Source organism: Dermacentor andersoni, chromosome 1, assembly GCF_023375885.2.
Source record: "Dermacentor andersoni chromosome 1, qqDerAnde1_hic_scaffold, whole genome shotgun sequence".
Taxonomy (NCBI): domain Eukaryota; kingdom Metazoa; phylum Arthropoda; class Arachnida; order Ixodida; family Ixodidae; genus Dermacentor; species Dermacentor andersoni.
This window is the reverse complement of record NC_092814.1, coordinates 236,629,770-236,651,048: the sequence shown is the minus strand read 5'-3', so window position 1 is coordinate 236,651,048 and position 21,279 is coordinate 236,629,770. Positions and strand designations below refer to the sequence as shown.

The following is a 21,279-nucleotide window of genomic DNA, read 5'->3' as shown; positions in this document are numbered from 1 at the left end:
TAAGTGCGTTTACGAATAGCGTCTGTTAGCTCAAGGCTTCAGGTTTGCGCTGCAAAGCTCTTCACTTATTTTGCAGTTTCCTTTTTCACAAGACTTACTGGTGCAGATGTATCGTCTGTTCGGGGTGAACTTCTGAGACAATATCGTTTGTTGCATGACGCTGCAGACAACTGTGTATTGTTCAAAGCTTCACTCAAGTACGCTCAGCGCCCTGAAAATTTAGACAATTTTTCAGGGCACTGAGCGCCCTGAAATTGTCTAAAATTGTCTGTGTGTTGGCGTTGAGAGCAACACACAATTGTTACTGCGAAGCACTGCACAAAATCAGAGCGAGGCTTGCAAGACGATAAACAAAAACGAACGGAGCCGCGTGCTCAATTAAAGGGAATTCTGCACCTCACTTAACGGTAATCACTGCCCTTTAGCCCAACACGTTAACCAACTTGACGCTACACCTGTACATTCTGCACAGTCGGGATAGGTACAAAGTTTGTTTTGTCTGTTGTATGGTTGTTTGAGATTTCCCGCATAGATTTCCGATTACTGCCTTTTCGGAAAAGGCATTCATTATCCGTGATTCACTTATTTCTGTGAACTCTACAAGCCAAACTCCCCTACTATTTCTGAAGTGCCATTGTTTGCGATTGCCTGTCTCCAGCCTGCCTTTTCCCTACTCTGGCAGTGAAGTCGCCCATGAGTCATGACTATAGTATACTGAGTTCTGACCAACGTGTTTAAGGCGCCGTTGTCAGATGGGGAAAGGACTTGGCACCCGGAGGTGCCGCGTCCTTACATGTACTCATCAATCCAGCATCATTCGGTACATTGACCCCGGCGCTCCCCCTCAACCCGGGTTGACTGGGCGGTAGGCTTTGTTTCAGGCGAACAGTCCTTCCCGGACAAGGGGGCTGCGGTGGTGCTGCGTAAGAAGCCCCTGTCACAGGAAACACCACGTCGGCGTCTACCGTCATTTCGGCACAGATTTTCGAAACACCCATAGCCAGGCCCTCCATGTGACGCATGGAATTTACTGAAATAATTGAATTTCTTAACCTAAAATACGTGTGACCATTGTAAACTATGACTTACACACAACCTACAGGCATGATAGCTCTCGGACTGAAATTTGACTATACGAGAAAACATAATTATGTTCCGCGAAAACTCAAAGAAACCCCCTTTCCAGCGTTTCGACCATTCACAACCACCCGCGACATCCGCCATTTGCGCGCGCCGGCGCGCGGGTGTCTTGCAAGGAACCGGCGCGCTCGGTTCCTTGCAATACCTCCAGCTGGCGCTCGCCTCCGCTGCATCGCGGCCAACACAAGAGGCCGCGTTCCTACCAGAAAGCTCGCCTTCGTGCATAGCATTCGCGACCAGTGTTTCCTGGTAAACATTACTGTTACATACTGCTGCGTTCTCCTGGGAAGCGTACCCCACAGCTGCCGACAGTTGTTACGACGCCTGTTTCTCGCAGCTCGACCGGTGTTACTATTGGGTAGCGTGGCGTTGTCGGCGGGCTGCAGGCGTCCGGTAGACCATGGCGATCAGGCAGGGACGGAGACGATTTCTAGTGCGAAACTTGCACGGTTTATTGAATGGTTGGGGAAAGATGAGAAGAGAATGAAGTGAAAAGGTACATTGTGTGGCCCTTTAAATAGGCCCACTAAAATCGTAGGCGGGATCTTGCTCACGTCAACGTCACGTGATATGCACTGAGTCCCACGGTGCTTGGCGGCGGCACCCACTTTCCCAGCACGATGTTTTCCCGAGCTTCGCTCCGCTGGTGGCCATCCGCGGGTCCTGGGGATTGTAGGTAGTTGATCCCTTCTCTTTCGCGCGTCGTTGGTTCGCGGAAAGGGCGTCTGGTTGTGGATGGGCGGCTGATCCATTCTCCCAGTTGACGTCTTCACGAGCGTGCCTCTGCTGGCGGCAGCCCGGATGGGAGGGGGGGGGTCCTGTCTGGTTCGCGGAAAGAGTTTTCCCCTAGAGTGTGACAGTTCGCGGAAAGGGTTTTCACGCACACACACAAAGGGGCCTGTGAACACTGCAGGGCGTCCGCCAGACCGGCATCCACCCGAGACAACCATAGCAAATTAGGAAACCATTCTTTGTTTCGCTTAGGCATGCACACACACGAAGTAAGTACTGTAAGTACTGCGGTGCACCTGCCAGACCGGTAACGACTCGAGACAACCACAGCAAATTAGGAATCCAGCTTCCGTTTCGATGAGGCAGGGTGGTTGCGCATCCTTTTTGCCCGGGGTGTTACACGCCAACCGTAACAATACGCTCCAGTTGCCGGGCGTTAGAGAGAAAACGGGCGTTGGAATATCCGTCATTGCATTAAAGTGTTTTTGTGTGTGTGTGTGTGTGTCGTCTAAGGCAGCCTGCGAAAAACGTATGTGTTATGGAGCATGAACCAGTCTCTCTTCGCTTTGCCTCACTGAAGTTCTGCTTCCCTGTGTATTGATAATCACATCTGGAATGATCATGATTATTTGTGGTGCCTAACGCTAAGAGTAAGGTTTCGGGCCACTTGTAGTCTGGCAGTTTTGCTGCCGGTTGGTGCTGCGCAGGAAAAAATGGAAATAAAACAGGAAGTGATGACGCTTAGCTGTTGAATCTTCAGCAGTCGTAGTTCCATTGAACGCGTTCCAACCATGTGCTAGACGCCGTCAACCACCTCAGGCCTCGAGGTGTGAAGCTGAGATCTCGACAATTTACTTAATAGATAAATTTATATGGAGTGAGAATCAATTAGCAGGATGACCAAAGTCGATCACGGCCATGAATTCTGTGGCAGGGACGTTTAAGGACATGAAGTCCATTCTGTACGGACATGATTTACCGTGCAGCAGTACAGGCGGTGACGAAGAAGTTGAATTCTATGTCATATGTTAATGTGGATGCAGTAAACCAAAAACACATTTAAAGATTGCATGTGCATACTTCTGAACACGAAGATGACGATGACCGTCGTGGTCAGCTATGCGACACGTATACAAACAGTATAAAAGAAGGCAGCTGGGTCACTTATAATGTTGATCTGCGTGCGGCCACTATGACGGCCAGGACCATCGGCTATTTTTAATCTCCTTCACCGAAAACCGCCAACCCGAGCTTGCATTCCAACGATGTTCGCGCGAGGATTAATCGCTCTGCTCTACGTAGTGACTATTTATCGTTTTCTCTTTATTTATTTTTAGTGTGGATCATAGCGGATATAGAGTTGCTGGAGTTGTTAGCTAGGGAAGCTGCAGTGGCGAGGAACATCCTTTCGTGGCGATTCATAGTGAAAGAGGAGATTTATTTATTTATTTATTTATTTATTTATTTATTTATTTATTTATTTACAAGTACATCACAGGCTCCATGTGGGAATAGTATGTGAGGGGGACTAGACAATAATTTTTCATAAGAACACGAAAACAAACAAAACAAATTCAAGAACCAGGTATTATATAGTGGTAAAATGCAGTAGATAGGGTGTAACATTGTAATAATAATATTCTTCGTAGGATTTATACAAAATTAAGTGGGCCTACATGATATCCCTATAAAATCTATAAACATGATTTCAAGTGATCATATGGGGCGCTATAACGTGAAACTATTCCAAATTGTTCTATTCCAATTCTGCAATCAGCCCTCCGCAATTGATCAGAAACTTTTTTGACCACCCCCACTACACCTGTCTGTCACGCGACGTCACGAAAACCGTGATAGCTCCTCATCTGATATGACGTGTACACACTGATTATGCATGATTTGACCGAACAAAAGAAAAATAGTTATTTCTGATTTGACGCCTTTTCGCCATTAGCCCTCGGCTATTGGCCAAAGTTTTCGGGCTGCACCCACTTCACCTGCCTCTCACACGACGTCCCAAAACCGCAAGAACTCACCACGTCCAAGTGACGCGTACGCGTTAAAGATACATTAATATGCCGAACAAAACTGAATTTTCTTCTGAATAGCCGCAGGCTGCCCCGTTCCGAAAGGAATAAAAGATGGCTGCCGCCGATCGCTCAGGTACTGGCTACTCGCACCTGCCGGAGAGCATGGGTTTATTTGCGTGTAATAAAACTTTTTGCGTGGCCCTGTAACGTTTTCGAGCACTTTAGCCACGTTTACGACCTCGTTCTGCCAACTCTTCATCGCTGAGGATCCGTTTTAACGTCATTATTAAGCTTCCGTTGCATGCCACAACGATTTTCGACCAGCCACCGCAAGCTAAGTAAGAGAAAGCGGACCAATCGCAGATGCCAACACCACCCTCTTCATCCGGTTATCGATTTTCAGTGCAGTGGCTCGGCCTCATCGAATCTCTCTCCACTTGAGCATTCTCCTCGCCTCTTGTGAGCCAATTAGATAAGACAAGCCGCTCGGCAATGCCATTCGTTTTTCAAGCCAACGAAAGTGACCTCCTATGGACGAGGAGAGCGTTTGATTGGTCTGTTCCGACAACCCTGCGGGTGACTTCCTGATGCTTGTGTCGGCGGTTACGCAAATTTGACGTCAGGAGATTGGAATAAAAACATATTGGAATAGTTTTACGTTATAGGGCCCTTGGTTAGCAAAAACAGTCATGGATGGTTAGTATTTTATTTCTAAATGCCACATGGCCATGAATACAGACGACATCATCAGCGAGGTCATTCCATTGAGCGATTGCACGTAGAAGTGTAGATGCGTTAAAGGCTTGGGTGCTGCCGAAAAGAGAAGTAAAACTGTGTTGATTATGAAGCCTGCATTATGAACTGAGGAGACGATATTTTTGCTGCACACTTTCTGCAGAAGCGCTTCACAACCGCAGACCTCTCATTCTTAGCGTCCAGCGCGAAGGAAAATGTGACAGCTGTGTTAGCGACACAGTAATCTAGATTTTGTTGTGCCACTTCAATGGCGCCCGTTTCGTGTGCGCGTGGCAGCATGAAAAAGCCTTGTTGCCAAATTTTTTTTAACGTTGGAACAAAGGATTATTGTTATCTAGGAACTGTTCACGAAATTTATGCTAGAGTCACGCATTATAAGCTTACCAGCAGTGGTCGTACTATGTTTTCCGAACCTACTATACTGCAGCAAAAGTAGCGGTGAAGCGCTGTATTACGTTTTGTATAATGGAATCGCGTCTGTACGCTGTTTATTTGCACCTATATTAGGATTTGCAGCTGCCAAACGAAGCTCTGTTCTTGCAATTATGTGTGGGAATAAATATCGCTGCTTGACTCCATTTAACAAACTAACCAGTCAGCGTCAATATATGCTTCGTTTAAGCAGTGAGGAGGAAAGACCCTGTTTAGGCATTGTGAGCCAAACTTCATGAATGACTGTTCATTTCCTAAGTCACTCTTCGAGGTGACTATGAGCCACACCTCTACAGCAGCACTCGAGTTTACAGCGTACTCGAGGCATGCGCGGAAGTAGAGCATTGCGTATCAGTAAAACGTGACGAGGTGGTGTCTGGCGTTTCTGGAATAAAAGTTACATACTGAGGCTTTACGTCCCAAAACCACGCCCTGATTATGAGGCACGCCGTTGTGGAGGGTTTCGGATTAATATTTAGTAACTGGGGTTCTATAACGTGCACGTAAGTCTACGTGCACGAGCATTTTTGCATTTCGCCCCCATCGAAATGCGTCCGCGCTGCGGATGGGATCGGACCTCGAGCTCAGCAGCGCGACGCCTCTCAGGTCAGCTTCTAAACGATGTTCGAAAAATGAGCAGTATTCTATAGTTCTAAGAGCACAGTTGCATCGCGCACAATTCCACACGGTACAGCCTCGCGGGATACGAACTTCTTTTTGCACGCGTGCTTCGTAAGTGCAGACTATATTTCACTCTGCACCGCGTATGTTGCGCTATCTTAATATTCATATCATGTTTCACTATAGTGAAACATGATATGAATATTAAGATAGCGCAGCATATCCGGTGCAGAGTTCAATCCATACACTGAGACCGTCTATAGATAGATATTGATACGTGTACTTATCTTTATCGGGCGACCACGTTTCGCCGCTTAACAAATGCAATCGCACAGCGCGGGACGCGCCTGCATGTATCCGACGTTTCTGGAAAGTTATCGATGCTTCTACCCGGCTGTCTGTTGTCGCCGAACCTTGTGTTATCTGATTTCATCGCGTAGCGCGAATGGTGTAGAACTTTGTGGAAAGCACGCGGGTCCAAACGATTAGTCTGGAACATTCGACGACTGCTCTATAAAAGCCGACGCGCTTGACCCGATGAGCAGATTTTCGACGATCGCCGAGCGTGTTCGCCGCTATCGTTGCGCTATAAGTGTAGCCTGTTTTGTGGGCACAGGTTCGCCCAATAAAAGTTAGTTTTCTTGTTCACAGTATTGCTACTGTGTTCTTTCTTCAACGTCACCACCACGTGACATCTGGTGGAGGTGCTTGTGCGTTCATGTACCGAACGCCCCCGCAAAGCCGCGATCCAAGCCCGAAGCCCGAGGACAAAACCGACACCGCCCAAGACCAGCGTGCTAGCCGCAGACTGCAAGGCCTGCCCCCAGAGCACGGACATCTTCCTGAGGCGACAAAGAAGATCGTGGTCAAGACAACCTCAATGGCTGCCCCAGCGTCCCCCGTTATCCTACAACAACCCCGGGACCCACCGACCTTCCATGGAGCAGCGACTGAAGACCCGGAATCTTGGCTGGAGACCTACGAGCGAATCGCGACATTCAACAACTGGGACTCCGACGACAAGCTGCGGCATGTCTACTTCGCCTTAGAAGACGCCGCCAGAACGTGGTTTGAGAACAGGGAGTCGACCTTGACTACGTGGGACCTGTTCCGTAGCGGCTTCCTGTGCACCTTTACAAGTGTCGTGCGCAAGGAAAGGGCCGAAGCTATGCTGGACGCCCGAGTGCAGCTACCAAACGAGAACGTTGCCATCTTTACGGAAGAAATGACCCGTTTGTTCCGCCACGCCGACCCGGATATGGCCGAGGAAAAGAAAGTTCGCCTACTCATGCGTGGTGTGAAGGAGGAACTTTTCGCCGGGATGGTAAGAAGCCCACCGAAGACCGTCGAAGAGTTTCTTCGTGAGGCGACGAACATCGAGAAGACACTCGAAATGCGGAACCGGCAATTCAACCGCCGTACAAGCTCTACCCCCTACGCAGGAATTCAATCACTGGCCACGGACGATCTGCGCGAGACCATCAGGGCCATTGTGCGCGAAGAACTGCGCAAGGTCTTGCCTTCGTCGCAGGCTCAAGTGGCTTCGATCGCCGACATCGTAAAAGAAGAGGTGCACCGATCGCTTGGAGTTCCTGAGGTGCAACCAGAACCACCGCAGCCTCAGCCGCAAGCGATGAGCTACGCCGCCGTCGCCCGCCGTCAAGGTCCCTTTCCACTACCGCGCCAGGGCCCCGTAACGCCGCAATTCCGTCGACCACCACCGCCGCCGCCAGCACGCCCACCCGTCGCCCAGCGCAGCTACCCGAGGAAGACTGACGTTTGGCGCGCTCCTGACCACCGCCCGCTCTGCTACCACTGCGGAGAGGCAGGTCACGTCTACCGACGATGCCCATACCGGGAGATGGGACTCCGAGGGTTCGCCGTGAACGCGCCGCGACCACAGATTGGCGAACGACCTCGCGATATCGCCGACTACCTCGCCGCCACTCAGTGGGGCCCTCGACGACCGTCCCGTTCGCCGTCACCAGGCCGTTACCTGTCGCCGCAGCGCCGACCATATACTGGCCCAGCCCGGGGCCGGTCTGCGAGCCCATATCCGGAAAACTAAAAGCAGCAACCGATGGAGGTGCGGTTGCTGTTCGTCGAACTGACGAAGATCCTCCGCCGCCGACGAAGACGCCGAAGAAACCATCTCGACGACATAATAACGACACGCCGCCGTCCCGAGGAAGTCGGGAAGCCAAGACTGCACCGACGAAAGACGACTTCACGACGCGACGTACTAGCTTCAATTCAACACGACGCAGCCGTGATCCGACGCCAAGACCCAACTGCAACGCAAGACAAAGAACCACCGACCTCGACGTGCTTCTAGACGGCCACGCAGTCACCGCCTTAATCGACACAGGCGCCGATTTCTCAGTCATGAGTGGACACATCGCCGTCCAGATGAAGAAGGTTAAGACTGCATGGGAAGGCCCTCAAATTCGGACCGCTGGAGGACACCTGATTACGCCGACAGGAATGTGCACGGCAAGAATTACCATTCACGACCGGTCTTACCCTGTCACCTTCGTTATCCTCCAACAGTGTTCACGAGACGTCATTCTCGGTATGGACTTCCTGGACCAACACGGCGCAATCATCAACCTGAAGTCGAAGTCAATAACGCTGTCGGAAGATAAAGCGATACCGCCGGAGAGCCCTCGTAGTCACCACGCCTTGAATGTGCTCGAAGACCAAGTGAGCATCCCGCCCCGCTCCAGCATTGTTATTTCGGTCGGCACCGAAATACCCGCTGACGTAGAAGGCGTCATCGAAGGCGACCAACGTCTACTGCTAGACCGTGAAATTTGCGTCGCAAGAGGGATCGCTCGACTGCATGGAGGGAAAACTGAAGTGTTGCTGACAAACTTCAGCCAGGAGTTCAAGCACCTCAACAAGGGCACGACGATCGCGTACATCGAGGAAATTCTGGAAACAAGTAATGCGTTTGTCCTCTCGGATTCCGCCGCATCTACCCCGACGACCATGGTTCCCGAACCAGACTACGACATTAATCCAAGTCTCCCAGTGATTAAGCAACAGCAGCTCAGAAGTCTGCTCCGACGATACAAAAGCTGCTTTTCGACGACATCGAGGATTCGACAAACACCAGTCGCCAAGCATCGCATAATCACCGAGGAGTACGCTCGACCACTCCGCCAAAGCCCTTACCGAGTTTCGCCGCGAGAACGCGAAGCTATAAGAGAACAAGTCGACGAAATGCTGCGCGACGACATCATCCAGCCGTCGAAAAGCCCATGGGCATCCCCTGTTGTCCTGGTGAAGAAAAAGGACGGAACCCTACGTTTCTGCGTCGATTATCGTCGTCTGAACAAGATCACGAAGAAGGACGTATACCCCCTTCCACGGATAGACGACGCATTGGATCGGCTCTGCAACGCTAAGTATTTCTCCTCGATGGACCTCAAGTCTGGCTATTGGCAAATAGAAGTCGACGAAAGAGATCGCGAAAAGACCGCCTTCATCACCCCAGACGGCCTCTACGAGTTCAAGGTTATGCCATTTGGACTGTGCTCGGCGCCTGCAACGTTCCAGCGCGTGATGGACACGGTTTTAGCGGGATTGAAATGGCAGACCTGTCTCGTTTACTTGGATGACGTCGTTGTATTCGCCGGAAATTTCGACGATCACCTTAGGCGGCTTGCCACAGTACTAGAGGCCATCAAGTCATCAGGGCTCACTCTGAAGCCAGAAAAATGCCGCTTCGCTTACGACGAGCTTCTGTTCCTAGGCCACGTCATCAGTAAATCCGGAGTACGCCCCGACCCCCAGAAAACAGCTGCCATCGCAAAGTTCCCGCAGCCCACCGACAAGAAGGCAGTGCGTAGATTCCTTGGCATGTGTGCCTACTACAGGCGCTTTGTCAAGGACTTTTCACGCATCGCCGAGCCGTTGACACGTCTAACTAAATGTGATGTTGAGTTCAAGTGGGAAACGCCGCAGGCCGACGCATTTGAAGAACTCAAACGACGCATGCAGTCGCCGCCGGTACTTGCGCACTTCGACGAGTACGCCGACACAGAAATCCATACTGACGCCAGTAGCCTAGGCCTCGGTGCCGTTCTAGTCCAGAGGAGAAACGGAGTCGAACAGGTGATAGCTTACGCTAGCCGGTCGCTGTCAAAAGCGGAAGGCAACTATTCTACAACCGAAAAGGAATGCCTCGCCATCGTTTGGGCTACAGCTAAATTTCGCCCTTATCTTTATGGCAGGCCATTCAAAGTCGTCAGTGACCATCACGCGTTGTGTTGGCTAGCGAGTATAAAGGATCCTTCAGGACGACTGGCACGGTGGAGCCTCAGACTACAAGAATACGACATCACTGTAACCTACAAGTCAGGACGAAAACACTCCGATGCCGATTGCCTATCACGCGCCCCCATTGACCCGCCGCCGCAAGATGACGAAGATGACGCCTTCCTTGGCATGATAAGCGCGGAAGACTTCGCTGAACAGCAACGGGCAGACCCGGAGCTAAAAGGCCTGGTGGAATATTTGGAAGGGCACACCGACGTTGTCCCCAGGGCATTTAAGCGCGGATTATCTTCCTTCACGCTTCAAAACAATCTCCTCGTGAAGAAGAACTTTTCACCAGTCCGCGCCAACTACCTTCTTGTTGTCCCGTCAGGACTTCGTCCAGAAGTATTGCACGCCCTACATGACGATCCGACCGCTGGACACCTCGGTTTTTCCCGGACACTGTCGAGGATACAAGAAAAGTATTATTGGCCGCGCCTGACCGCCGACGTCGCCCGTTATGTCAGAACATGCCGAGACTGTCAGCGACGCAAGACACCGCCGACAAGGCCAGCCGGATTACTACAGCCAATCGAGCCTCCTTCCCGACCATTCCAGCAGATCGGGATGGACTTGCTGGGACCCTTTCCGACGTCAACAACCGGAAATAAGTGGATCGTCGTGGCGACAGACTACCTCACCCGCTTCGCTGAAACTAAAGCACTGCCGAAAGGTAGCGCAGCCGAAGTGGCGAAATTCTTTGTCGAAAACATCCTGCTTCGACATGGCGCCCCAGAAGTCCTCATCACCGACAGAGGAACGGCCTTTACAGCGGAGCTCACCCAAGCCATTCTGAAATACAGTCAGACAAGGCACAGGAGAACCACGGCCTACCACCCGCAGACGAATGGTCTTACGGAGCGGCTGAATAAGACCCTCGCCGACATGCTAGCGATGTACGTCGACGTCGAACACAAGACCTGGGATGCCGTCCTGCCGTACGTAACATTCGCTTACAACACGGCGGTGCAAGAAACAACACAGATCACGCCGTTTAAGCTGGTTTACGGCAGGAACCCGACAACGACGCTCGACGCCATGCTGCCCCACGTCACTGACGAAGAGAATGTTGACGTCGCTAGCTATCTCCAGCGAGCCGAAGAAGCCCGACAGCTCGCCCGCCTACGGATCAAGAACCAACAGAGGACCGACAGCCGACACTACAACCTCCGACGACGCTTTGTTGAGTACCAGCCCGGCGACCGTGTTTGGGTTTGGACCCCGATACGCCGACGAGGACTCAGTGAGAAACTACTCCGACGCTATTTCGGACCCTACAAGGTCATCCGACGTATTGGCGCTCTGGACTATGAGGTCGTGCCAGACGGCATCTCGCATTCACAGCGGCGCCGCGCACGATCTGAAGTGGTCCACGTGGTGCGCCTTAAACCCTTTTACGGACGCTGACGAACTTCGTCATTTTGTTCTTTTCTTTGCTACGAGTGCTTTTGTTTATTACCTTCGTTTGTTTGCAGCATCGGGTCGATGCTTTTTAAGAGGGGGGTATTGATACGTGTACTTATCTTTATCGGGCGACCACGTTTCGCCGCTTAACAAATGCAATCGCACAGCGCGGGACGCGCCTGCATGTATCCGACGTTTCTGGAAAGTTATCGATGCTTCTACCCGGCTGTCTGTTGTCGCCGAACCTTGTGTTATCTGATTTCATCGCGTAGCGCGAATGGTGTAGAACTTTGTGGAAAGCACGCGGGTCCAAACGATTAGTCTGGAACATTCGACGACTGCTCTATAAAAGCCGACGCGCTTGACCCGATGAGCAGATTTTCGACGATCGCCGAGCGTGTTCGCCGCTATCGTTGCGCTATAAGTGTAGCCTGTTTTGTGGGCACAGGTTCGCCCAATAAAAGTTAGTTTTCTTGTTCACAGTATTGCTACTGTGTTCTTTCTTCAACGTCACCACCACGTGACAATATATGGCTGGATTACAGCACGTTCTCAAGATATTGCAGGTCAGTGCCCTTATAAGGATGTATACTGAGATGTCTTGCAGTTGCAGTCGATATCAACGCGACCGAGTGGTAGATGTAGCGCAAGAGATCGTTCGTCTTACCACAGATTGTTATATTTCTCGAATTAGTGGAAGGATGTTAATGGAGAAAGTCGAGTTCCTGCTTGTCACATCAGACCTATTCTTGCCTGTTGTCTGTATAAACAATTTTTTTTTCCAGCACAACATAGACGTTAGTTAGTTTTTCTTTTTTTTTCACGAATGTCTTTCTAAAAAAAATTGAATGATTGCTGTGCATATTTATTATAGGGAGGAAGTGTGTTTTATTACACAAATTTTCTGACAATGTCCTCCAGTACATAGTCTTGGGCCTCGTCCTATGTACAGGGCGTCCCAACTATCATGCACCAAGATATATAACTATGCAAATGTCACGTAGCTGTACAGAACCAAGGTAATGTTGTCGGCTGTCGCTTGGCGATACCCAAATTATATTTTCCAATCCGCCTTTGTACATAATTAGTCTTAATTAATTAATCAACTTCTCAAATATTATAATTAGATTAAAAGTGTCAATGAGAACATTGTGTAGCAACATGAAAAACTCCCGATACGCCTTTCTGTTGCTCAGTGCATGCAACATATGCAACATTTTACCGAGCGTGAAAGAAGCCCGTGAATTTCATGATATAACGATATGGATAACCAAGGACAGCTTGGGAGAGAAGGAGGAAAAGCTCCAACGGGCAGCCAATATAATAGAAAACTATACGCAACAAAGAGGACTGCAGTGCTCTGCGGAGAAGTCAGAACTCATTCGCCTCACAAAAACCAAAAAACAAAGAACTGACCCGAGACTCAAACTCGAGATCAGGCTGGAAGGGAAAATTATTCCTGAGAGGTCAATAGTAAGAGTGTTGGGGATGTGGCTGCAATCTAATGTCAGATGTTTACACACTTTAAACACGATCAGAAAAACAACGCAACAAATTAACCGGATGATAGCCCGTGTGGCTCATAATCGGACAGGAATGGGGGAACAAGACACCCTCAGACTGGTGAAAAGCCTGGTCATTAGCAGACTAATGTACTCCCTACCTTACCATACCATGAACAGGGAGGAAGAAGAAAAGGCTGATAAAATAATAAGGATGGCATATAAGACAGCCCTGAGGTTGCCACGCAACACTTCAAATTAGAAGCTTCTAGCCCTCGGCCTCCACAATACATTTCATGAGCTGGCTGAAGCCCAACTCATAGCGCAGAGGAGTCGATTGGCGCAAACGACAGTCGGCAGAGCTCTTCTTCAAAGAATCGGCCTTGGAGAATGCATACAAATATACCAAAACGCCAAAGGTCTACCCTGCCAGATTAGAGCTTTGTATGGGGTATCACCAATACCACAAAACATGGATCCGACATTACACGCAGGAAGGAGAAAAGCTAGAGCAGAATACATAGACAAAACTACAAAATACTTGGACACTGCATGATTCACGGATGCTTCACCACATCGGGCCAACGCAAAGAACATGGTGGCAGTTGTCGTAAACCGTAAAGGGAAAGTCACGGCCTGTGCTTCGGTTTCCCGAGCAACCAGTTTAGAAGCCGAAGAGATAGCCATCGCCTTAGCTATAAGAGAAGGCATAGAGCGCAATGCTGCACTAACAATAGTCACAGATTCTCAGGCCGCATGTAGGAACTATCAGAGGGGACAAATCGGCGCGAAGGCACGCCGGATACTTACCGAAATCAACAGAGACCTTGACATCAGGTATACCCAAACGATGACATGGGCCCCGGGACACGAGGGTGTTACTGGGAACCTCCATGCAGATGAGGCGGCTCGAGTTTTCACTAATTGCCGAGCTGCCCATGGCAACATGGTGGAGGACCCGACACCCATCGATCCAAATTATAAAGCGATCTTGCAACACTACAGGGAATTCAGAAGGCTCTACCCAGCCCCGCATAGGAACCTTTCAGCCGTGGACTCAGCGACGTTACGCAGGCTCCAAATGGATACATACATAAACCTACATAAATTGCACATATACTACCCAACAGCATACAAGGACATATGCCCGTGGTGTGGGAGCACACCAACGCTCTACCACATCACATGGGTGTGCACAGCTCACACAGAAGAACAAGAAGCTAATAACACGAGAGCGAGGTGGGAGGCATTGCTATCCAGCTCCGCCCTCGGGGATCAGCTCAGGCTCGTCCGGACGGCAGAAAGGATGGCGAGGGCCAGCGGTGCCTTGGAATAGGGGCCCGACCACACGGCGTTACCCCGTTTTAGTGGCAACGAAGTTCTTTCTTCTTCCGCACAGTGCCTCGAGCGGCCTCTCGCGCGGCCGGTTGCCGCGCAACGCACATAAGTAACTCTGCCGGGCAACGCACAAAAAGTTCAGTAGTTGAGCAGAGACCTTGAAGTGGACGCTACGCGGTTTCAGTGCGCGGTTTGCGCCATAACACAAACGCTGCTTAATTAAAGTTTCGCGGTACTGCGACAGACCGCTTTGAAATTCCAACCACTGCCAAGCTGGCTCCATAGCGTTAAATAATATCCGGGCTCGCGACCTCGTGACTTTTTATGCTTTCTTAATTGCGCGCTCGTTCACGTGTAGCTCGTCGCCGCAACGCCGCCGGGTCTGGCAGGAGAGGCCGCTCCCGCGTTTCGCAAGCGACCGCTTATGAGCTGTTCTATATCTGAACCTGGGCATCAGGTGCGCCGGATTCATTTACCGGCTGTTGCTCCAAGCCTCCTGCTCCGAACACAAGCGCGACTGCCGTTAAGTGGTGCCAGTGACTGCACTTGACAGCGAAACGGCATCACGCGCCGTCGAACTCTGCCCGATCATTATCAGCCCGGCCTAGGGACGAGACTTGGTGGCATGGTGAAAGGAAAGAAGGGGCAGCAAGCGCAGGGCGCTGATTAACCTCCGACGAGCAGCAAGCAAGCGGCGCGTCGGCCCAGCTAACTATACAAAACACGCCGTCGCTGGTTAACCGCTGCGGGAAAGGCCGAAGTAGGAGCAAGGTTGCGAAGAAGAGTGCGCGCAACCAGTGCCGTCGTCGGTGGGCGGTTACCGCTCTCCGGAAAAGGCTCCGCGTGCCCGGGGTGTGACGTCACGCTGACGTCAGTTCCCGCCCCGGCCGCTGGGGAGCCCCAACGCGCGTTTTCGCCGGCAAGCGCCGCAGTCTCGCGTCGTCTGCTACAATCCGAGGGCGCGCGCGTTCGCGTTCGAGGGGTTGTCGCTGGAGGACGATCTTGACGGCTGCACGAGGAAAGCATCCGTTGGGCAGAGACGCACCCGGTCTGTTACGGTGGCCCGACGCGGTCGTGTCCAAGGCTACGTTTTCCTCGCAGGACAATTCGGTACGGTCGTCAATGTGCGCCACTTGGCTCGAGGGGGTCGAAAACTGCACTATTTGTGACCCGCCAGCTGCACGAGATGCGTGCTTTGAAGGAGACAGCCAAGGGCTCGTGAGTCCATCGTGATTGTGCCGTGGAACGAATCGCTGCTGCTGTTGTTGCTGCCTGTTTGCCAAAACAAAACTTTGTAGCATTTACGCCAGGCAAGTGACAGTTTGCTCCTGCGCTCATCTTGCCCTCTGTAGCGTTTCTCTCATTGATCACGTGTGCAAACTTTTTTAGCGATGTACGGTTGGCCAATATTCAAGTTGTATGTGATTGAATAGCAACTACTTTTCGCATCATTCGAACCACTTAGTGCTTATTGCGTGTAATAAGTAGTCGCAATCTTTCGGCTACACTCGGCTGTTCATGAGTTTGGCAGCTGAGCCTGTGAATATATATGCCATAGACCACGAAAGGCAGTCTGTTTAAGAGCCACTTCGTTTCGTCGTATGTGTCTTTAGCAGCGGTAACAAGAAAATCTACCCTTATAAGCGTTCTTGAAGAGCTTAGAGGCGACTCACATTACGTCGACACGACTCCACGAGCCTGCTTTGTTGACCTCCGCTTCCTGCAGCTTAATGGTCACTGACACGAGAGAACGAGCCGTGTTCCGTGAAAGACGCTAACGGTCCCGAAGATTTAGACGGCGGTTACGTGCGGGCACTGTATCAGCCATCAGGGCGCTGTTGAAGAAAGGCTTCGGCTGTTTAGACAGGTCTATTTCACCGCTTTGAGCTGTTACTTTCTTCAATCTGGAGCCCACGTTTATTGATCTTGTTGCCAGTATATAATTAGCGTTGTCATTACAAATTGAAGTAAGACCACTGCCTTTATAGCGGCCAACACTGTTTCGGATCGTTTCATTCCGTCTTCGTCAAGGTCAATATCGGAAACAGAATCAGACTTCAAAGACATCCTGAATTCTTTATTTGCTAAGGGGAAAAATAGAGAGGCTCGTTTATTTTAAAGCGGTGATCGTTTTGCTCATTTTCGCTCGAGCTGATGCTGAAAAAGATGAAAAAAATTTAACGACATTTCTCAGAAAGTGCAGTACAAGGTAAAGTAAATATAGAGAAACAAGTTTAAACTAAGATTTCTCTGCGATTTTCTTTATTTTTTGAAAGTGCGAGTGTTCTGCGAACAGCTGTCTCGAATACGAAGCACTTAAAAACCGACGCTAAAAGGACACGAACGTTTTGCGTGGCATATCCAACACTCGATCACTGAAGCAATAAAGCAGCGGTAAATAAGATTGGGAGGTACAAGGGAGGTCAGTGCAGGCAGAGCATTCTGTTTATTCCGCGCGAGGCATTCCCCAAGCGGCTTACAGTCGGCAGCATCGAGAGATTCGGCCGAGCGCTCGGTGTATCCGCGCGTCATGATCACAGACGGAGCCTCGAGCTGTCCACCTGATACGCAAACGGTGGAAAGCTGCAGAATAGGGCAGCCGTAAGGCACATCTTCAAGAACCGCCGTCTCGTCGCCTCAGATTCCACGCACGCGAAGAAATATCCGCACCTCGGCAGCCAAAGCGATCCTCTGAAGCCTCGAGACTCTGCCTAGCGGCCTCGCGAGAGCATCGACAGGGGGACGCCCGTCTTCTGCGCGTCATGGACCGTCGCAAGAAGCTTCCGTTGCGCTTGGGCCTGTCTTCGGCCGCCGTGCCGAGCGTGAAGGTGACGCTGCCGCCCAAGCGCGACCGGTCCCGCTCCCTGTGCGTGGACAGGCTGCCGCCGCTGATCGCGCGCAGTCCGCCGGCCGTGGCCCGGGCCGTGACGCTGGGCAGGCGGTGCTCGGCATCCGGCACCGCGGACCGCCTCACCGTGCACAGCTGCTACGGACACGGGTAAGTGTGACCGGCCGCGAAGACGAACCGCGACCAGCAGCGGCTCCTCTTCGCTCGCCTGTTGTCCAGCGCCATCTTTCTATTCCACTCGTGATTGTCCGCGCACACTTTGCGCCTAGGAGCCAATCTTTCACCTCCTCCGATGAGTGTACCACAAGTGTTTTCTCATTATGGCCTGTCACGGGCTACAATTAATGTTATCAGCACGCACCATAATTTCGAAAGACAACCGCCGTGCGAATTAGCGAGAGCGCCAAGGTTGGGCTTTACGAACGTGTACAAACTTCGTTGCTGGTACCACCACTTTTCCCCAAATTCCGAGAGTGGTTGGTTGGTGCCCCGTGTTTGCACAAAAGTATGTGCACCGACATGCTGGCGCTTGTGGGGCACCTGAGTGCGCCCGGCAAAGGAAGCGTTTCTGTGGTTGTTAGCTCAGCACTTGTGTGGTTGGCAGACATGATTCGTTCTCGGCATCCATTGAATGATAAAATATCACCTGATTACCGGAAAGCTTAATGACAGATTATGTCGCATTCTAAAGTGTCACATGCGACCTGCTCACAGATGCAGTCCTTTGGCATAGTTTCACTCCAATGTCGATCATTTTTTTCTCGAACAAAGAGTAATACGTACTTAACGCGGCTCTGCATGTTCCCAGCAGCACTGCACATTATTAAAAGTATACATATGTATAAAAATTAGGGTCATGAGCAACAAGTGACAATAGAGGCCGTGAGCAGAAAGCAAACGCAATCTTTATGGTAAGGTTATTTAAAAATTTATCTTTCTTCCTTTTCGCGAGTCTTACGCGCCTAATTTGTAACATGAACGGTAGTAATTTTTGCGGCTGAAAGCCCGTTGGAAACTATACATGCGAAGTTTCAATATCGATACGTGTGAAAACCGTCTAAATATGCAGGCATTTTTCGGCTGATAAAGAACAATTTGCGCAGAAACTGCACGATGTCGATTGAAATGTTCCGGAAGTTTTACGAAATTTTTATCTCCTTGCAACAGCGCATATATAGCCACCGACGAGTTGTTCCAAAATTACTCTCGTCATAACACGGTCCAAAATTTAAACACAAAATTAAATATTTAAGCCTGCTCGTGGAGCCGCCGCATACGCGTTCTCGTTGTGGCTGAGGGGTTTCAAATGCCGGAGATAAGCTAAGTGCGAGCTCGATGGTTAGGTTACGGCACCGGTGCCTCTTAAATTTTCACCGTGACTTGGCTCAGCTCAAACATTGGTCTCACACGGCGGTCTGCGTCACTGCTTGTGTCAGCGAAGTGCGCCGTGTAGTGTTTCAGCAGCCAAGCTCCACTGCAATGTTCCTATATTCGTGCGTACGTGGTACATAATAGACCACTGATACATAATCCAGAGCATAGGCTCTCCTTGCGTGGCCGGCGCAATTCTGTACTATGAGCTGCGCATACAGAGGCCACGTGTAATGAGAAAGTATGTTTACGATCGGCCATCATGAACCCTAACGGTTCCGTAATTCAGCATGGCGTGTAAGCATGATTTACACATGGAGAACCGCTATCTTTTCTTGCCTTGGTCTAGTCGCCGTACTTCAGATTAAGAAACTGGGCACTTCGTATAAAAGGTCAAATGGAGAACTTGTAATTTCTCGCTTTCACGATGTCGTTCATTCTCTCAGTTAAAGCCGAAAGTCGTTCGCGCTTTTTCCTTGGTTCCTTTCTCTCCGAACTGCGGCGTATTATATAGATGGTACAAGAGCCGCTCGTCACCTGTGGGAGCGTCAATCAAAACGTGCGCAACGGCTGTTAAACTTTTAAATTCTGCGCTCTTGACGAAAATTTGCTTTTCGCGAATAGCTGTACTTGTCAATGACCTTTCTTTTACTTATTTTTTTTTCATATTTAACTATTGAACGTGCCCTAGATGTGGGATCTGTAAGGGATGCGGCTACTCCTTTTCACCGTGTTACCACAAAATTTGTCCAGAAAGGGGCTCAGCTGCACAGTTGACAGCAGCTAATTAACCGCGAGTGTTTCTCACGCTGATACCAAGTCATCTCTGAAATGTTTATACCGAAAACAACTCAGCAAATATATGCACGCACTGCAGCATGAGTGCGTAAACATCGCTGCGAACACGAGGTGCTTATTCTCCAATGGCTATAAACATGTGCATTGAGCTTATAAGAAAGAAATGTAAAATTACTACAGCAGAACCGGAATTTTTCTGTAAACTCTATCAGCGCAACAAGCCTGCGAAGAAACAATACTGGTACTCACCAATACAGCATTTCCACAGGAATCCTGTTTTTACGAGCTGCATGATGCTACCGCCGTTTCACGTTCCGTCAGACCAGCCGCGGCCAAATATTGATCGAATCCCGATCATCGACATCACCGCCGGGCACCGATTGAATGCAGGTTTAGGGTTGCGGTTTCTCCTTCGGATATGACAAGGACAAAGGCACTACTACTTCAACTGAGACTTGTTCAAAACGCATGGCAGTATGAACCTATACAAAATTGGACATGGAGACAGTCCTGGCTGTAACATATTATCTACACCCGAACTACCGAGACTATACTTACCACGTGTGCAATATATATATATATATATCTATATATATATATATATATATATATATATATAGAGTAAAGGGAAATTTTTCAGGCTACCTTTCAAACGTAAAGAACTTGAGCGATGCTACAAGGTAAACAGAACCAGTGTTTAATTTCAACAGCTTCCACCGGTAGACCAGCCTTCATCAGAATTAAAAAAAAAAAAAACCTGATGGCAACCGGTCTACTGGTCCAAATTACCCACTTGTTCTGTTTGCCTTGTGGCATCTCTCTCTCTCTCTCTCTCTCTCTCTTTATATATATATATATATATATATATATATATATATATATATATATATATAATTTATTGTAGATGGCTACGAAACTCTAGAAGCAGCTAAGGACGGCACAACGCGCAACGCAACGAAAATGATAGGCGTAACATCAAGAGACAGGAAGACGGAAGCACGGATACGCGATCGAACGCCGATAGATGATATTCTAGCGATATTAAGAGGAACAAGTGAAGTTCGACAGGTGATTTAATGCGCACAGGAGATAACGTGTGGTGCAGTGCAGTAAGAGAATAGGTGCCAAGGAGGAAAAACGCTTACAATAATAAAGTTTACAAGGATAAGGCTCACGCAGAACAGGAATAGTCTGAGATCGCTGGGAGAGACCTCTGCTCTTCAGTGAGTATGTATGGTGGTGATAATGATGTTGATGAGTATGCAAGCCAAATTTTTTTTGGCGCCAAGGCACACGTTAGACCTAAAATACTTTTTGATTGGGGTATAAGTTGTGCAGCAGCCTTTTTACGCGCCATGCATAATAGCTAAGGCATCTAATTATTGTGTTCCTTGTAAGGCCACAAAGACTGATGATTCACTGAAAGGCTTCCATTCTTCGCCCTACATCCTTCTGTGTCGTTGTGATTTCGTTTTGGAAATGCGCGAGTGCTAAAGAACCAACGTAAGACATTACTTTGTCGCACTACGTTAATGTGAAATTACACCTGCTTGGGGAAAAATGGAGTTTGTAATGTGCGTATCTGTTAAGTGTGCTGGGAAGAAAACGCCCACCTTCTGTGTCCCTCTCCCCACTTCTAGAGCTAGTACTTCCCCACTTCTATAGAGCCTGTATTGCGAACGCCCATCGAAAGTGTTCTAAGCCTCGTGTCCTAGGGTCCTGTCGTACAAGCTCTAAAGAGTCACACCAGATTTCAAAACGTACGAGTATCATCACAAATTTGAGATAGGAGATAACTTCTGAGCGAGGGATCTAATGACACTAAATACTTGGCATTACCAATGAATCCTTTTTTCAAAGAGCGTGTTTTTTGGCATCAGCCAGTGCTTTACAAAGAAATCTCTGTTCATATTGTTCTACATTCAAAGCTGTTACGGATTGGACCATTTGCATTCGGACTTAGTGCGCCACACTGCGTGCATAT

At 49.6% G+C, this 21,279-nt stretch overlaps 1 protein-coding gene across 3 annotated transcripts in view; it reads left to right on the top strand.

Moving 5' to 3' along the window:
• The window catches only part of LOC126547913 (GTPase-activating Rap/Ran-GAP domain-like protein 3), a 587,729-nt gene that overhangs the window by 275,893 nt on the left and 290,557 nt on the right, over positions 1 to 21,279 (top strand). Inside the window, exon 1 of one of the 3 annotated variants that reach the window (XM_050195965.3) lies at positions 15,216 to 17,276. The exons of the other annotated variants lie outside the window; for them this stretch is intronic. Within the exon in view, the coding sequence (XP_050051922.1) occupies positions 17,041 to 17,276 (236 nt within the window). The 5' untranslated portion in view covers positions 15,216 to 17,040. Of the gene's footprint in view, positions 1 to 15,215; positions 17,277 to 21,279 lie in introns of those variants that run through there. 3 annotated transcript variants of the gene reach the window in all.